This window comes from Xyrauchen texanus, chromosome 36 (assembly GCF_025860055.1).
Source record: "Xyrauchen texanus isolate HMW12.3.18 chromosome 36, RBS_HiC_50CHRs, whole genome shotgun sequence".
Lineage (NCBI taxonomy): Eukaryota > Metazoa > Chordata > Actinopteri > Cypriniformes > Catostomidae > Xyrauchen > Xyrauchen texanus.
In genome coordinates this window covers 7957317-7976927 of record NC_068311.1, presented here as the reverse complement: position 1 = coordinate 7976927, position 19611 = coordinate 7957317, and the positions used below count along the sequence as shown (strand labels likewise).

Below are 19611 nucleotides of genomic sequence, written 5' to 3'. Positions count from 1 at the left end.
GGGGGTTTTCCTCATGTTTGAGTTCCATGGAGGTGACTATAATTATCAGAGCCTTTTTGGAATGTATTTGTCCAAAATCACCACAAGGGTGTGACACAACATCACAAACACTAAATGCATGCTACTGTGTGTCACTAGGTACTAGAGTTTGGTGGGCTACAGGCTATTATAGCTCATTATAGCTAAAAAAAAAATTTTAAGAAAAATTATAGCTACTTGAGTGTGATTGGTCAGTGGTGTTGAGTGCACTGGGCATGCTGATTTGTCAGGATGTAATTGGTGCTGGTGTGTGATCAGCCAGTGCAGAGAAGTGCATTTAAAGAATATTTTAGGTTCAATACAAGTTAAGCTCAATCGACAGCATTTGTGGCATAATGCTGATTACAACAAAAAATTATTTCGACTCGTCCCTCCTTTTTATAAAAAAGCAAAAATCGAGGTTAAAGTGAAGCACTTACAATGTAAGTGAATGGGACATATTTTTTGGAGGGTTTAAAGGCACACATGTGAAGTTAATAATTTAAGAAAAGCACCTATATTAATTCTCCTGTTGAAACTTGTGTATTATTTGAGCTGTAAAGCTGTAAAAATCATCATTTTAGGGTTTGTTGACATTATATCATCATTGCAAAGTTTTAAAATTGGCTATAACTGTATCACACTACAGTCATGTTAAGACAGTTATTGTTAATGTCTTTTGGCTATACTATGAAATTATGAGTATTTTAGCATTTACAGATTGGCTCACATTCAATTACATTGCCTCACTGTAACCCAGACTTTTTTTCTTTTTTTTTCTTTTTAAGAAAAGGAGGGACAAGGTGGTAATCAACATTATGCCATAAATGCTGTTGATTGAGCTAAACTTGTGTTTAATTCAGAATATTCCTTTAAGTTACAGTATGTTCTGAATGGGATACTTGCTTACTGCCCCACTAATTACTGTCCAGTTTACACTAAATACTGCCTAAATATTTTTTTTTAATACAAATATATCTTTAATTTATTTTATTCTGTGTGGCTTCCAGTCATCATATCAAAAATAAAAACAGTCATTTTGCAATTTGAATCCAATTACGAGTTAAAACTGTTCCATTCAATAAAAAAATATAAAAAAAATAAAAGTGGGCATTACTTTTTGTTCATACTTCACAATGGAAATAGAAGATCATGTGAAGCACGTTGCATTGTGGCATACAGTATTCTACGCATTGTACTCTGCTCTATACTTAACATTTTGGGAAATATAGTTGGACAGTCTGGTTTTTCATGTATACAGAATTGTTGCATACTGTGCACTGTGAACAGTATACTGCAGAGAAAGTAACTACAGTATGGTAGTATGCTATTCAAAACTTAGCCAAAGTAAATAAATGGGAAAAAGTCAGTCTAAGATAGTAAGAGAATTATATATAATTGTATTTATTGTAAATAAAAAAAACTTTAACTGATACAACACACACTGACGGAAACAGTGGGGCATACACAGATAGAGATGGGAACTGGGGTGGAGCTCAGGGATTTAGCAGTATTTTTAAACACACATACAAAATCCTTAGGGACAAAAAAGTACAGTGGCAAATATGTGTAAAATTTGACTGAAAGCAGCCTTAAAACGTACACACATAAACACACATCCTCTGCTTGAACACACACCGCTATATAACCCCTCTGACAGGGAGGAAGATTAAACTAATTGCAGGTTAGTCCCACAGCTGTTATGTGACATTTCCACTTCCAGAACTCTTTTAATTAAAATACCAAAAACATTTTTCTCTCTCTCTCTCTCTCTCTCTCTCTCACACACACACACACACACACACACACACACACACACACACACACACACACACACACACACACACACACACACACAGACATGGGTCACTATCTTGGGCAGACAAAGCTAAACATTTCCTCCTCATTTTATGCCAACACACGCAGCATGTTTTTGTTGACGAACTGAATGCCAAAGGACTTGACTTTGATCAGACACAATACCAATGCACTGACAGGACATATAAATGAGTAACGAAATATAGACTAAACCAAGTTTGTGAGTGTAACCATGTTTATACTACATTGTGGGGACCAAATGTCCCCACAAGGATAGTAAAACCCAAGAAAAACTACCTTGTGGGGCCCAGCCAGCGGTCCCTATGAGGGGTTATTAAACATACTAAACTAGATTGTTTTGAAAATGCAAAAAGGTTTCTGTGAGGATTAGATTTAGGGGTAGGGTTAGGGGATAGAAATTATCATTAGATCTGCATAAAATGCATGGAAATCTATGGCGAGTCCCCACAATAATATAAAAACATGGTAGGTGTATGTGTGTGCTGCTCATAAATTTTCACTATAGAGAAAAAAATTAATATAAAATGAGGGTTGCTCATGACACACATGCTAATGTCCAATTTTCTTCGAATAGAGGATATTTATAATGCATAAATACATACACATATGCTGTGAGGTCCAAAAGCCTCAGACCACACTAAAACTCTAAAGTAAACCTGGTAATAAACAGCAAGTTTTAGAATTTTGTAAAATGTAAAACTATGAGTGCATTTTTATGCACAGCAAGATGCTGATAATGACCAAAAATCTTAATCCAAAAATCTGACAACATAAAAAAATTAATTTACATGAGATTTTAAATCATCAGATTTTTCTCTGCTTTTGATGTCAAAACGTCCAAAGGCAGGTGCACAACACTTGCACACATTGTATACACCAGTAAAAATGCTGATAAAGGTGTTAACATGCAACACAAAACTGGGGTAATTGGCACATGTGCATCGCTTGTAAGAACGTGAACGTGAAAAAAGCGCTCAAAGATGTCTCTGTACATATGGATATGATAATATACACTCACAGAGCACTTTATTAGGAACACTATGGTCTTAAAAAAAGTGACCAACTTGGTCTTCTGCAGTTGTAGCCCATCCACCTAAATAAATAATTATGAGAAGTGCCCTTTTTTTTCCACTTGAGCCCCTGCCCCCCCAAAATGTCTGTGCACGTCCCTGCGTAGAACTGCCGCTCACATGATGTACAATTCTTTTGGTACCATTTTGAGTAAACTCAAGAGACTGTTGTGCATGAAAATCCCAGGTCTGTCCCCAACAATTATGTCATGGTCGAAATCACTGAGATCACATTTTTTCCCCATTCTGATGGCTACTTTAAACATTAACTGAAGCTCCTGACCTGTATCTGCATGATTCTATGCATTGCACTGCTGCCGCATGATTGGCTGATTAGATAATCGCATGAATTAGTAGGTGTACAGGTTTTCCTAATAAAGTGCTCAGTGAGAGTATATATATATATATATATATATATATATATATATATATATATATCATATCTGCCATGAAACTGTATATTGTATTACCTTATCAAAAATATGTTTTTCTCCTTTGACAAAGGAATTAGTTAGCTATTTTTTGTTAAACAATTGTACAGACTACTAACAGCAGCAATTTCTACATGAAGTTATGACAATAATACAAACTGGGCCAGTAACTTTGTCCAGTATGTTTTATATTACTTTAGTATTTTATATTAAGTATTAATTTTGGATCATACATATGTTGAGACCAAGAAGACCAAGATCCAGGCCAGATCAGAACTCATACTCAGATTAATTTGGTTTGTTTCCTTTTAAGCTTTGGACAAAAGTTTTACATTTAACAAAGAACAGAAACAAACAGGCTGATATTCTGATTGATTTTGTGATGCAAAAGAAGAGAGAGAGAGAGAGAGAGAGAGAGAGAGAGAGAGAGAGAGAGAGAGAGAGAGAATGTGTTAAGCAGTAGTGGTTGTGGCAGATGAAGATCAGTTTATGTTGTGGGTGTTCACAGTCTTTCAGTGAAAGACCCACTGGAAAGACCCACTAATTACTAAAGACCCACTGGATTCCCCCAGCAACACACACATACACACACACACATGTTTGGTTTCCATGTTTTATGGGGACTTTCCATAGACATAATGGTTTTTATACTGTACAAACTTTATATTCTATCCCCTAAACCTAACCCTACCCCCCTAAACCTAACCCTCACAGAACACTTTCTGCATTTTTACATTTTCAAATAATTTAGTATGATTTATAAGCTGTTTTCCTCATGGGGACCGACAAAATGTCCCCACAAGGTCAAAAATTTCGGGTTTTACTATCCTTATGGGGACATTTGGTCCCTACAAAGTGATAAATACACGCTCACACACACACACACGCACACACACACGCACATCCATACAGCTCTGCTTTACGATTAGGGCTAGCACAGCTGTGCACATAATACACACAAGCCTAGTAAAACACATGGACATGTATTTACATGTAAAACTCATTTAAAGATCAATACACCAAACACAGGAATTCATATACCACTTTCAAAAAATATTAAACTTCCCATTGGTATATGTATGTGTTCATTTGATTATATGTTGGATGTCTTAAGCTATAGGGGAGTGAAGAGTGAAGCACTACATATTAAGATCTAATGACCTCTTGTCTTTAATTTGCAGATGAAACCTTTCAACTTAAGTATTCTGCATATAACTTGTCCTGCACTGTTTATGCTATGAACATGAAGGGTGACTCAAATTTTGCAGCTTATTAAGTAGAGGTGTGCAGTTACACATTTCTTAGTGACCTTACTGCTCTGAGTATTCAAGTAGAGATTGTGGGTCAGATGAAACATTGTGACTTGACTTTATGCAATCGATCATTGAAACATTCTTCTATTCACATGCCATTCAGGCTTATATCAGTTTCCATTCTTTAGCTTTAGCTCATATTAATAAAACTGTAAAATGATATTTTCTGCGATCCTGTTAACACAATGCATTTACACAATAATGCACAATACATTTATTCTTTGAACACATGGGGTCTGAATGGATTGGAATAATACCTGGTTTTACAAAACCCCATAAGCCCCTTCATGCAAAATTCCACAGTCCATGCAAATGCCCATAAACCCTTTCAATAATCTCCTTCTTAAGACTTCAGCTAGACCAATGCACATGACACTGAGCTAGACCACAAAAACTGTTGGGGTTGCAGCGTGAAGCATTTACTTGTTTTCATTAATCATGGTATAGTTGGTATAAATATATATTATATAAATTATATTTATACCATATGGTATAAATATAACATTAATATTTTTACTTCCCTTCCATCCCCCCTGAAATAATCACCCCTGCTTCACACACTTTCAGTAAAATGCCAGACTATAAGTCTAACACTTCTGTCATCCAATTTGGGACATCCTTCAAGTAACTTGGAGAATTATGATTACTCCTCCAGTAGATTCCCTTTTAACTGGCCAAAAGAAACACCAATACAGCTGCACAAATATTTACAATCATTATTTACCAAGTTGAAAGAGATGCACCTCTCAAACATCTTGGGTTTAATGATGCACTTAAAAAATATGGAGACCGTGGAGACATGAAGTTGCGCTCTAGATGTTTAAGAATGGCTTCCAGATGTTTATTGGTAATGGGGTAGCTGTGGAATATCCTAAGTTCCTAGGATTGTTAGGCCCATTGGCTCCCTGCTGAAATTGCTGGTTTACCATGCCAAAAACGGTGCCATTATGATTTGTAATTTACTGAAATTTGCCTCATTGTTCTTCTTTCAAAATGAAGTGCATTGCTTGTGTCATAATACTTTAAATTCCTCTTTTTCAGTAATGTGAAAAGTTCAGCAGCCCTGTTTATTATATGCAAGCGGAAAGAGCAAACAAACCAAATGAAGCAGAAAAGGGGATGGCCAGTTTAACTTGGTGTGACAGGGCGGAGGGCGGAGCCAAAGAGAGAGAGCGTTTACGGGCTGCTGCCCTGTGTGTGTTCATGTGTCTTTTTATTTAATTAAATGTTGTTTATATTGTCAAACAGGTTCTTGCCTCCTCCTTTCCATTATTCCCTTTACACTGGTGCTAAAACCCGGGAAGGAGGAGGCGAGAACCGGCTTGACAATATAAACAACATTTAATTAAATAAAAAGACACACAAACACAAACACACACAGGACAGCTGCCCGTAAACGCTCTCTCTCTCTCTCTCTCTCTCTCTCTCTTGCACCACTGTCCGCCTTCATCCCCCTTGGAGGCTTGATTAGCCTGATAAGGGGCCGGGTGTGTAGAATCATGACCCGACCCTGCCCTCCGCCCTGTCACATTGATTTACATGAAGCTGTTGTATTTGCCGATTATCAGACAACTGCACACCCAAAAAGGATCTGCTAGATTACTTGATTTTCCAAAAGTTGTGACTAAATTCAGGTAATAATTTCCCAAAATTTTTAAAATCCATTTTAAAACAAGAAAATGGGCATGCAACAATCCTAAAGGTTTAGTTCACCCAAATATGAAAATTCTCTCAAACATTTCTCAAACTCATGCCATCCCAGATGTGTATGATTTTCTTTCTTCTGCAGAACTCAAATTAAGATTTTTTGAAAAATATTTCAGCTCTGTTGGTCCATACAATGCAATTGAATTGGTGCAAAATGTTTATGCTCCAAGAAGCACATAATGACAGCATAACAGTAATCCATATGACTCCATTAATTAAATCCATATCTTCAGAAGCGATTTGATAGGTGTGGGTGAGAAACGGATCAATATTTGTGTCAATTTTTGCTAGAAATTCTTCTCCCTGCCCAGTAGTGTGCGTATGCAAGAAGAATGTGAAAGTTAAAGTGGACACTGAGCAAGGAGAATTTATAGTAAAAATCGACTAAAATATTGATTTCTCACCCACACCTTTCAAATATCTTCTGAAGACATTGATTTATCCACTGGAGTCATATGGATTACTTTTATGCTGACCCATGTGAACTCAAATGAGCTTTCAAATTTTGGCACATATTAACTTACATTGTATGGACCAAAAAAGCAGAGAAATTCAAGAGAAGTTTGGTATTCCAAACAGAGCCTGTGAGCTTGTGAGATGTTCGGATTAGCTGTTCTCATGACTGCCTGTTGTGGTATTTCCTCTGTAATGTTGCTTTGGTAAGAAAATGTCTGCAAAGACCATGAATGCAAAAATTTGGATTTATAATGGCATTCAATCAGAAAAGTACCATGATATAATCAGGATTTCTGAACATGGTACCATGGTAATACCATGGTCTTTTGAACATGTACTATGGTATTCTTTGGAGTACCATGTAAATACCATGACACATACAGGTGAAACTCGAAAAATTAGAATATCGTGCAAAAGTTCATTAATTTCAGTAATTCAACTTAAAAGGTGAAACTAATATATTATATAGACTCATTACAAGCAAAGTAAGATATTTCAAGCCTTTATTTGATATAATTTTTATGATTATGGCTTACAGCTTATGAAAACCCCAAATTCAGAATCTCAGAAAATTAGAATATTACATGAAATCAATAAAAAACAAAAAGGATTTTAAATACAGAAATGTCGGCCCTCTGAAAAGTATAATCATGCATATGTACTCAGTACTTGGTTTGGGCCCCTTTTGCATTAATTACTGCCTCAATGCGGCGTGGCATGGATGCTATCAGCCTGTGGCACTGCTGAGGTGTTATGGAAGACCAAGATGCTTCAATAGCGGCCTTCAGCTCTTCTGCATTGTTTGGTCTCATGTCTCTCATCTTTCTCTTAGCAATGCCCCATAGATTCTCTATGGGGTTCAGGTCAGGCGAGTTTGCTGGCCAATCAAGCACAGTAATACCATGGTCATTGAACCAGGTTTTGGTACTTCTGGCAGTGTGGGCAGGTGCCAAGTCCTGCTGGAAAATGAAGTCAGCATCTCCATAAAGCTTGTCTGCTGAAGGAAGCATGAAGTGCTCTAAAATGTCCCGGTAGACGGCTGCGTTGACTCTGGACTTAATAAAGCACAGTGGACCAACACCAGCCGATGACATGGCTCCCCAAACCAACACAGACTGTGGAAACTTCACACTGGACTTCAAGCATCTTGGATTGTGTGCCTCTCCATTCTTCCTCCAGACTCTGGGACCTTGGTTTCCAAATGAGATGCAAAATTTGCTCTCATCAGAAAAGAGGACTTTGGACCACTGAGCAACAGACCAGTTCTTTTTTTCTTTAGCCCAGGTAAGACGCTTCTGACGACATTTGAAGCCCATGTCCAGGACCCGTCTGTGTGTGGTGGCTCTTGATGCAGTAACTCCAGCCTCAGTCCACTCCTTGTGAAGCTCCCCACACATTTGAATGGCCTTTTCCTGACAATCCTCTCCAGGCTACGGTCATCCCTGCTGTTTGTGCACCTTTTTCTTCCACACTTTTCCCTTCCACTTAACTTTCTATTAATGTGCTTTGATACAGCACTTTGAGAACATCCAACTTCTTTTGCAATTACCTTTTGAGGCTTTCCCTCCTTGTGGAGGGTGTCAATGATGGTTTTCTGCACAACTGTCAGGTCAGCAGTCTTCCCCATGATTGTGAATTCAACTGAACCAGACTGAGAGACCATTTAAAGGCTCAGGAACCCTTTGCAGGTGTTTAGCTGATTAGAGTGTGACACTTTGAGCCTACAATACTGAACCTTTTCACAATATTCTAATTTTCTGAGATTCTGAATTTGGGGTTTTCATAAGCTGTAAGCCATAATCATAAAAATTATATCAAATAAAGGCTTGAAATATCTTACTTTGCTTGTAATGAGTCTATATAATATATTAGTTTCACCTTTTAAGTTGAATTACTGAAATTAATGAACTTTTGCACGATATTCTAATTTTTCGAGTTTCACCTGTATAAATATGGTAATGATTCAGTAACATGATATTATCTTATCTCTTATATCACCACTGTACCACTTTGTAGGGGACAGATCACAACAGCGAGCTCTTTATAATTACTGAGGAACAGGGAGTTTAAATGTATTCATTTTTTTTTTATATATAATTGTGTAGCGGTTGACGATGGATGGATGGATATAATTGTGTTGCTGCTATTATGTGTGTTTATACTGACCAGTATACTGATGTGTGTGAGGAGTTTAAGTATAGAAGGTGAATTTTAATTTTTGTTTATTTACAAGTCCTCATCCCACTCCATTCCAAAGATTTCTGGGACCAATGACATAACAGCCTAGTGTGTTTTTGTGAGTGTGAATGCAAATAAAGAGCATGAGCACAGATTTTTTTTCCATTGAAGTCTGTTCCATTAAAAAAAGGAGATTTATGACAAATATTTCCAATATTTCCTCTAGAATGGTCTCTAAGCAGCTGTGCAAACTCTTTTTAACCGTGCTCCTAACTGTAATTGGGCTGATGGTCTTTACAAGGCAGCCCGTAAATGTGTCGCTCTTCTGCTAAAGACTATAATTATTACTTTCAGCGAGGACACACATTCACTCTCTCCTGGTTCTCTCTCTGCCACACAGACACACAAATCCATACATACCCTCTGCCTTTAATTATATTTGAACTATCTTTCTCATCATTTTTCTTCTTACATTTACTCACACAACCATATGAAAACATCATGTGAAATAAACATGCGCAAGTAGTGTGTCTCAAATCATAATTAGTTGAAAATAGTATACCAAAGATATCTGGATGATATACTTTTCCATTCATGCTTTTTGGCTTATGGAGCACAACAGCGCCATCTTGATTCTGGAAGTATTTTCCCCATTCATTTCTTTCATAGACTTTTCAAAATCCTTCATAGATGTAAGCCATAAACCAAACCAACCAGCTCAGAGGTAAATCAGAACATCACAAACTTTGTTTTGAGGCAAAACAATATTTGAAAATCAGACAAAACGGAAAGGTACAAAGACTGTGTACTTACAGTCTTTCATGAGGGCACGGATTACAATCCCATTAAGCATTTGAAATAAAAACCATTGAATAAAAACAATGGGAATATATATATATATATATATATATATATATATATATATATATATATATATATATATATATAACAAATGATTATAGGTTTTTAATTATAGAAACAATATATTTGAAGTTTATTGCAAAATATTTTCAGATTTACAAATAGGTAGTTAAAGGGTGAAGAGACACCGACTTGATCACGTCATTCACAGCGCTTCATGTGACTGGGCGGTCACTCCGAGTCAAATTTTATGTGCTTGGTTGGCCACAGTTCTCTGAAAGGTGAAACCTTCTTTGATGGATCATGGGTAATGTAGCTGTTTACAATGAGTTTCGCTCTCAAACACGATTTTTAAATAATGAAGTTCATGATGGATGGCTTCAGTGGAAGCATATACAATCAATGAACAATGCCGGAGCTCAAGGTATGTCTGTCTTTAAAGGTTTATATGTTATTATTGAAAATCAACTCGAAAAGTCACATGAAACCATGCAAGGTTCCGATGTGTGAACGGTGAACTCTGCGCACTTTTCTAGTTTTAATACTTTTTATGTCATAAACCGGTGAGATTCAATACACTTTGTTCCATAACTGTTCTAGGAAGACAATATGTCACTCCTTGGGCTCTGGAGACATTAAAATACACTTTTGTGCTCAAGCTGATGCCCCTGATGAATGGAAGGTCACTTTTGCACTTATGTTCCTGGCCAAATTGAGAATAGATTCTAAGGATGGCCGCAGAATATTTACATGTCCACAGCAAGCAATGTCCTTCATAAAGTCAATGGACTGAGTAAGTTATTTTGTGGTACTCATGTTGCAGCCAAGTGGTCCGACTCACTGAACATTCACTTGACCATCTGAGGAAACGGAGAACCTTTTTTGTTTCTTTTTGTGCTGGTTCCACCTTGCGGCTGGAGTTGTTTTGTGTATTAACACTCCTTTTGGACATTGTTGTGGATGAATCTGCATGTTCTTTGTGCTTATGCCTCCTATTGGTTGGAATTTGTTTTGTGGAGTATTTCTTGCAGGATATTGGAGTGATTGGGTCATTTGTTGCACTCATGTAGCAATCGAATGGGCCGGCTCACTGAAAATTCATTTGACTGCCTGAGGAAATATATAATCAAAATATCTTGATTCTGAGATAACCTTGGAGGACCTTTTTGAAGTAATTAACCATTAGTACCAGGGCAAGAAAGGAAGATGATTTTCCAGGGGTGGTGTCTGGAGGTATGGCGCAGAAGCTTTTGCTTTACGCAGATGATATTTATTACTCATCTCTGACCCCACTAGATCTATGCCTTGCCTCCACAGAATTATTAATTCCTTTTCTACATTTTCATGATACAGAGTCAATTGGTCTAAATCCGAAGCTTTGACTCTGACAGCGTACTGCCCAGTGGCGGCTTTTCAGCGTCTTCCAGTGGCCCAAACAGGACATTTTATTCCCATCAAATGTGTGTGATTTAGTTAGAGTTAATTTTAATAAAAAGGTTTTCGAGTGATGTGGGCAGGTGGACTTCATTACATTTATCTACGATTAAGAATGTTAATGTTATTAAAATTAATTGTATTCCAAAATTCAACAACCTGCTACTATATCTCCCAGTAGATTTTCCCCTCTCTTATTTCAAGCAATTTGATAGTATAGCGAAGCACATCATTTGGAATTGTAAACGTCCCAGATTACATTTCAATGAGTTACATAGGCCGATTGACAAAGTTGGGCTAGGCCTACCCAAGATTTGGTTTTATTATTATGCATTTAGTCTCAGACACTTGGCTCATCTTCCACCTGAGAGAGCCCCTACCTGGTTTTGTATTGAACAGGAAGTTTTTGCCCCTATTTCGCCATTGCAAAGCCTTTCTATCAAACTAATCTGAGAAGTTAAATTACACCCCATTATCTTGCATTTGCACTCGGACAAAAGTTTATAGAGTGTTTAATTCGGACATATGTTTAAATGTTGCCTCGAGCATAGTGCTGAAACCATAATTATGAACTAATAAGCCCCCTTTCTGCTGGACAGAGTGGATTGTGAGGGAGGTTAATACGCTCGGTGACCTATATGAGAGTGTTGAGATCCTTTGAAAATTTTATTCAACATTTTGGGATTCCCAAATCTTTTCTTTTTCTCAGTTTTTTAGGTATTTACAGCTGCACCATCTACTCTGGGAGTGGTGATTACTGCTTTTGGAAAAGGTTATGAGGCATCAGTTTATTACTCCCTGCTATTTCAGAGTCTGGGGACAGAGCTTTAACTTCTATCAAGAGATTATGGGAGAAAGATTTAAACTTGGTATTGGAGAAGGGAGTGTGTGCTAGGATTCTGAAGAATGTCAAGTTTGTATCTAGAGATGCAATGGTGCGCCTTATGTAATTCAAGATTTTACATAGATTCTATTGGACCCCCTCTAGATTGTATAGGCTTGGCCTTAAGGACACACCCACCTGCAGAAGGTTTTTAGGGGGTGTGTTAAGATCCAAGAGTTTTGGTTGAAGGTTCAGAGTTTTGTGTGTTACATGTTGGGCACTCGGGTTTTGTTTTGACTGTATTTTAGGTGATGGGGCGGTCATCAATATAGGGGATAAACACATAATAATTTGGGTCCTGACCAGTGTTATGACAGGCAGACATGTTGGGGGTCATGGTGGGGTTGGTGATTGAGAAGTTGTAATAAAGGGAACTTCTAACCTTCTAGATCAGAGTTTCCCAACAAATGTGTGCCATGAAAGATTGTCAGGTGTGCCATGGAAAATTATAAAATTCCACAAAATATATAAATGCATGAATAAAAATAATAATTTCAAAACTCCTCACCTTTCAGAGAAATTTGCCTTTTTGAAACCATAATCGGTCACAAACTCAAAATTATTATTATTTGTCTATTATTGTGGTCTTTTATGATAAAAGCCATGCTCAGCAGTTTAAATAGGCTACTGTAGAAAATTATACCATAGATCTGCTTGTGTTTATAATTCTTATACTGAAGTCAGTAAACTTGTAGCCATGTAAGTTTTAATAAAGGAGAAGGTTTTATTGAAACTCACTATTATTAGACTATTATTGTAGTCTTTTTGGATGAAAATAATGCTCAGACTGAAGGAAGACTATAGATCTGCTTTGTTCTTTTAATGCTTGAACACTATAAAGTTTCTTGGTAGATTTCGATCATGAACGACTCAAAATTATTCACCGACTCACTCATAGAACATAAGATACTCATTTGTTGCCACCTAATGACATTTACAGAAGGGGTCACTGAACTAATCAGTTAATAAAATTTAACACATTTGTGAAACAGATGCAAGCGTCACCAAAATACTCTTTATTTTGCAGCTAATTCTGCACAATTGTAAACTTGAATAAACTTGAATCACTAAAATAGCTGGAATTGGTGCTTTTAGCTTATTCTTTAAAAAAATATCCCCAGATTTTTATTTTTTATTTTTAGATAGATAGATAGATAGATAAAATACTTCGACCAATCAAAAGCTGTTATTTGTTGCACTACATCAGTTAGTTTTGTTTGTCATTCATTTCTCAAAAGTTTTTATGTACGGAGGTGGAGGATAGGTGGCTCAGTGACAAAAAACCAACAGTATAATAATGTTGCTAAAACATTGCTGAACTACTGAGTGCACACCAACTACACACAGACACTTGTACACACCCTGTAAAATTCCATTGTTAAACAGCACTTAATCTGTGAGAAGCATTCGTGCCTCTGAAATGCTCATTAACACATTCAATTTTTGATCCTCTTTTAAAAACATGTTTTTGAAACATGCCAAGAATTGCATTATGCCACCACCTGGATGGAGCTGTTCAGATACAGACATGAACAGGCATGTTTTACTGGCATGAAACTAGGTCAGTGTGCCAATGTCTGTGTGCATGTGGATATGTACTAAATGTTGTACAAAAACAAAATAATAGGATTAGAGTGAGACTCAGTTAATGAGATTAAAAATCACTTGTAACAAGGGGGCCTGGGTAGCTCAGCGATTTCGAATCCAGGGTGTGTTGAGTGACTCCAGCCAGGTCTCCTAAGGATCCAAATTGGCCCGGTTGCTAGGGAGGGTAAAGTCACATGGGGTAACCTCCTCTTGGTCGCAATTAGTGGTTCTTGCTCTCAGTGGGGCATGTGTTAAGTTGTGCGTGGATCACGGAGAGTAGCATGAACCTCCACATGCTAGGAGTCTCTGCGGTATTATGCACAATGAGACACATGATAAGCTGCGTGGATTGACTGTCACAGAAGCGGAGGCAACTGAGACTTGTCCTTCATCACCCGGATTGAGGTGAGTAACCGCGCCACCACGAGGACCTACTAAGTAGTGGGAAATGGGCAAATTGGGGAAAAAAATGTACTTGTAACAGGACGAGACTTCTCGCCCTGCTACACAAACACACACACATTGGTGTGGCTATCCTTATGAGGACGATCCATACACATAAAGATTTTTATACTGTACGAACTATATATTCTATCCCCAAACACTACCCCTAAACTTAACCCTCCCAAAAAACATTCTGCATTTTTACATTTTCAAAAAAACATTGTTTAATAGGTTTTTTAAGTGATTTGAATTAAGGGGACACTAGAAATGTCCTCATAAACCACATTTATAGCAAAATATCCTTTTAATTACCAGTGTGTAACCTAAAAAAAAATATTGTTAAATTACCGAAACCCACACATACACACACACACAAACACACACACAGTCTCTCAAAATGTAGCTTTCACTAGCCAGGGAACAGCTAGAAACTGTATTGGACAGTCAATCAACATACATGACATTTTTTGTGATGTATTATAATCAGAATGATATCCATAGTCATGTCATAACTGTCTACAGTGTCTACAGTGGCCCCAACAATTTGGCCTACTTGATGACAATTTGGATGCTCAAGCCACACTTACAAATTTATGAATGTCATTGCATTAGATTAAAATAATATTAACTTAAGTGTCATTCATTTTTAGAGAAAGATAGTACAAGCACACTATTAAAACAAAAAGAAGCTTGTTTTAAATGATGTTGTCATGACTATGATGTCATAGTGTCATTGAAGTCAAAATACTAAAAGTGACATACCATGTCTCCTTTGACAGGGAAACACCGGCAGACACTGCAGTCTCGACCGTCGCACTCTTCTGTCTTGTCCCCCTAAAACACAAAAATATTGTTTCAGAAATAAAGAGAAATTCACATGTATATTTAGATTATAATTTAGGTACAAAATTATTATTATTTGTTTAAATTTTTTGGTGCTTGCCAGTGCCATTTGCTGTCACTATGATAGGGTGCTGTGGGTATTTGCTAATATCAAAGTTTAATACTTGGGGTTAGAGGTTTGTTCAAATTCCAGCTACAGTAAGCCCAAATAATTAAGGATAACATGACATGAATACAACATTTACATGACACAGTGCCATGCTATTGATTCATATCAGTGTATATGGTGCCTCTCTTAGTGCATGTAAAGACTTTTGACAGTATATTTCCACTCATTCACTGTTTGTGGCAGAGCAGACTAGACATTTGATATTGAGGCTACAGGAGATCCAAAGACTTACACGTGAGCATACAAGTACAATGGCAGGAATGTAAACACACAGATAATAAAAGAGGGCAATGGGGAGAGAGAGAGAGAGAGAGAGAGAGAGAGAGAGAGAGAGAGAGAGAGTAAGAGAATGGTATATATGAGAACAGAATGTACAAGAGCAAGAGTAAGTTTAGGTCAGACATGTTATGTCTTTTTGAAAGTAGTTGGCCACAAAGACAGAAACAGATAAACTGTACTGGCAATCAGATGCCATTCTTTCACAAATGCACTTATCATGCACACGTGTGCAGTTTCTACAAACAGAGATGTACTCACACACGTAAAGTAAGGACTGACTTGATGACGTTTAAATTCAAAAAGCACTTGAAAAATGTGCATACTTTAACCAGGATGAACAAAATACAACTATCCCTAACCATGTTTTGGCAAGGACACACGAAGTGTGTTAAAATGTACCCCAAGCAGTGTCATTTAAAGGACAAAAGATCAATCTATTACAACAGTGAAAAGAAATAGGCATACTTCTAAATTGGTCAACTGGCAAGAATCTGGAAGTACACATTATGAGAGATTACACACAAATTTATGCATACAAACACACAGACGCGTGTACATGCATAGTGTATTTAAGAAAAGTAATTGTACTTTTATAATAACAGTTCCAAAGTCAACATACAGAGAATAAAGTTGATGACATTTACATTTATGCATTTGGCAGACGCGTTTATCCAAAGCAACTTACAGTGCATTTATTACAGGGACAATCCCCCTGGAGCAACCTGGAGTTAAGTGCCTTGCTCAAGGACACAATGGTGGTGACTGTGGGGATTGAACCAGCAACCTTCTGCTTAACAGTTATGGGATTTAGCCCACTACGCCACCACCCTCCACCACTGATGAGAGACACATATGCACCTATACATGGCAAGAATGCATTACCATGCTACAGTGGGAAAAATGTTAACATTGTAGCAATTTTAACTCAATGGGCTTGAAAAGCGTTTCAATAGATCATTAGCAAAACAGACAAGTAAATAGTTGCTGCATAAGTTCTCATCAAACAAAAACAGCTAGGGATGCACCAAATATTGGTAGCTGTATTGGTATTGGCCAAAATAAGCAGTTTTATTTTTGTATTATTGTAGGTAAGATTATAGGCAGATCTTTTCTCTGGTACACCTGATTCTGATTGGTCAATCATGGCATAGTGAGGCAGAATATTTTAGCATAATGACCTCTAAACTGTAATTGACAGTTATTGACAGTTCCATTAAACATTTTCCCAACATTGCTGTGCTAGTTTCATGTATTTCGTATGACTCAGTGGTCTCTTTACTTTTCACTATAGTCAGCTGGTTATTACTGCAAAATAAACTCTTTAAAGAATATTCCAGATTTTCTCTTATAAAAAATTTTAAAAATAAATTAAGGGTGGCTGAAGCCTTCCTAAACAGGGTCTAGCAATGCCAGTGCTGACTAGTTTTCTTAACATTTTCTATTTTTGATTTAAGCTGTGCAAGACCAGTTTAGATAGATTAAAGGGTATAAAACACTTTGATCAATCAAAAGCTGTTATTTGTTGCACTACATCAGATTACGTTTGTTTGCCATTCATTTCTCTATTTTGCAGCAAGTAACAAAAATGTCTAGGGTCATTAGAGACCCTAGTTATGTAAGAGTGCTATTTATTTATTTTTTTGCACTTCCATAAATTACATTTGTATGATTATTTCATATCTCTATGTTTACTATCACATGATATCTATTTCTTTGTTTATCTAGAGAAATGAGTACTATGTTCATACAAATAAACTATCTCATTGATTTTCTGTGCAACAATGGTGAATTATCTATATTCTACACATGTATACATACATATTTTACATGTTGTTTGAGTGATTGACTTGATTTACATTTGATATTGCTATTTGATGATGAAACAACATGCAAGTAAACTATAGTACGTACAACATAAACAGTATGATATGACTTTTCTCATTTGGGTGAACTACTGAAATTATGTACTTTAAGTTGTGCATGTATTTAGATTCCATAAGTGCCTGAGAACATACTCATGTGTAACATATGTGTATCTGTATCTTATGTGTTATGTGTAGCTCAATATGCTTTTGACAGACAGATGTGTCTCATGAATGTCAATATATATATATATATATATATATATATATATATATATATATATATATATATATATATATATATATTTTATTCTATTATTTTCTAATGGTCTATAACATATTTAAAAAATGTGACACTATCTGGGCGTTTTGTAGATCCATTTGTGATAGATATAAGTGCCAGGTCTCTAAAGACCTGAATATGTAAGAGTTTTTGGTGAAATTCCCATGCATTTAAAGGTTAATGTGAAAAAATTGCGTACTAACCTTTTCTCTGTAAAGTTATATCCAATTTTACAATTTTGTTGCATGGTGACTTAATGCTGTTAACCCTAAAACCACTGTAAAAATTATGATTTGAACAAAATTCCATCTCAAATAATACATGTTTTAAGACAAGAATTGATTTAAATGCTATTATAAAATTATAAACTTGACATTTTCACCTTTAAATCCTCCACAAATTGGCTTCATTCACTCCCATTGTAAGTGCCTCACTGTAACCCAGATTATTGCTTTTTATTTAAATAAAAAAAAGTCAAAATATTTTTTTTCAATTGGTTCAAAATGCAGCAGCCAGAGTGCTGACTAGTACCAAGAAATATGATCACATTAGCTCCATTTAATCGTCATTACATTGAATACCTGTTCAATTTTGTATTAATTGAAAAAATTGTGTTAACTACGTACAAAGCTTTGACTGGTCTAGCCCTGTAATACTTAAGTGACCTTCTGACACACTATATTCCATCACGTCCATTACGATTGCAAAACTCTGGCCAGTTAATAGTTCCTAGAACATCAAAATCCACAAAAGTAGGTAGATCCTTATTCTATTTGGCTCCTAAACATTGGAAAAGTCTCCCTAACACTGTTCGGGATGCAGACACACTAACTCAGTTTAGACTAAAGACTCATCAGTTTAGACAGGCATACATCTAATTTATCCATCAACTCACAATAACGCTGCTTTAGTTAGGTCTGCTGGAACCAGAAACATTTATCATGATCTATATATAAATCAGCAAAAAATTGTATGCCATTTACGCTAATATTATTCTATTTGTTTACCTTTCTCAACTTCGGGATACATATCCAGAGCTGGCCAGATCCAGCTCTGTTCCTGTTTGGTATCAGACTCTACTGCTATGTGGTGATCTGATGACATCACTTCAGTCTATTACGATGGACTTCAGAGGATGATGACCTGATGCCAACTCCAACCATAAGACATGGGATACTTCATATGCCATTGCCTGAACCTTGTATTTAGGATAGACCTCACCGAAATGTATGCACCTCAATGATCTCTGCCTGCATCACCTTGTTTTAATGATGGACTACTGTAATGTTAGTTAGTGGAGTGGAGGGGAGGAGACGCAGGAGTAACCTTCACGTTTTTATTAATGCGATGCTGGAGTGGAACAAATATCACAATTAATAACCAACTAAGTAACACTTTAACCATTCAAGATAACAATTCAAGAACTGACAAGAAATGGACAAAACAGGAGGATATTTATACATGCAGGTGCAGATGAGGGGATTGAGAACAGGTGAGGAGGATTGGGAACAGATGGCAGTGATGGGGGCATTGCATTATGGGAAGTGTAGTCCAGGGGAATCTAAGGATGACACAAAACCAATTCAAAATAAGAGTCCATAGATCAAGAATGGAGAATAACTGTGACAACTACACTTGGAATACCTAGACTATTAATTAATTTCCAACAAAAGCCTTCATCAGTCAACTAACAAACGGCAATGCATCTATATGAACTTCTGCAGTTAATCCAGGATGAACTTCAAAGACATTAGTCATTAATCTTACAGTTCATATAAAATATTTGTTTAAACACTGGCCCTTAACACTTACTTAGTTTGATCATTTTAAACCATACCTTGCACTGCACATAAATAACTAATATTGGCATTATATTCATGTTGTTTTGCCAGAGGGGAACTGGCCCCCACAGTGAGTCTGGTTTCCCCCAAGGTTATTTTTCTCCATTAACCAA

At 36.6% G+C, this 19611-nt stretch overlaps 1 protein-coding gene across 1 annotated transcript in view; it reads right to left on the bottom strand.

Annotated features, from left to right (window-relative positions):
* The window catches only part of LOC127629783 (collagen alpha-4(IV) chain-like), a 62501-nt gene that overhangs the window by 33643 nt on the left and 9247 nt on the right, over nucleotides 1–19611 (bottom strand). Inside the window, exon 4 of the mRNA XM_052107026.1 lies at nucleotides 14984–15055. Coding sequence (XP_051962986.1) covers nucleotides 14984–15055 — 72 coding nt within the window. The remainder of the gene's footprint in view (nucleotides 1–14983; nucleotides 15056–19611) is intronic.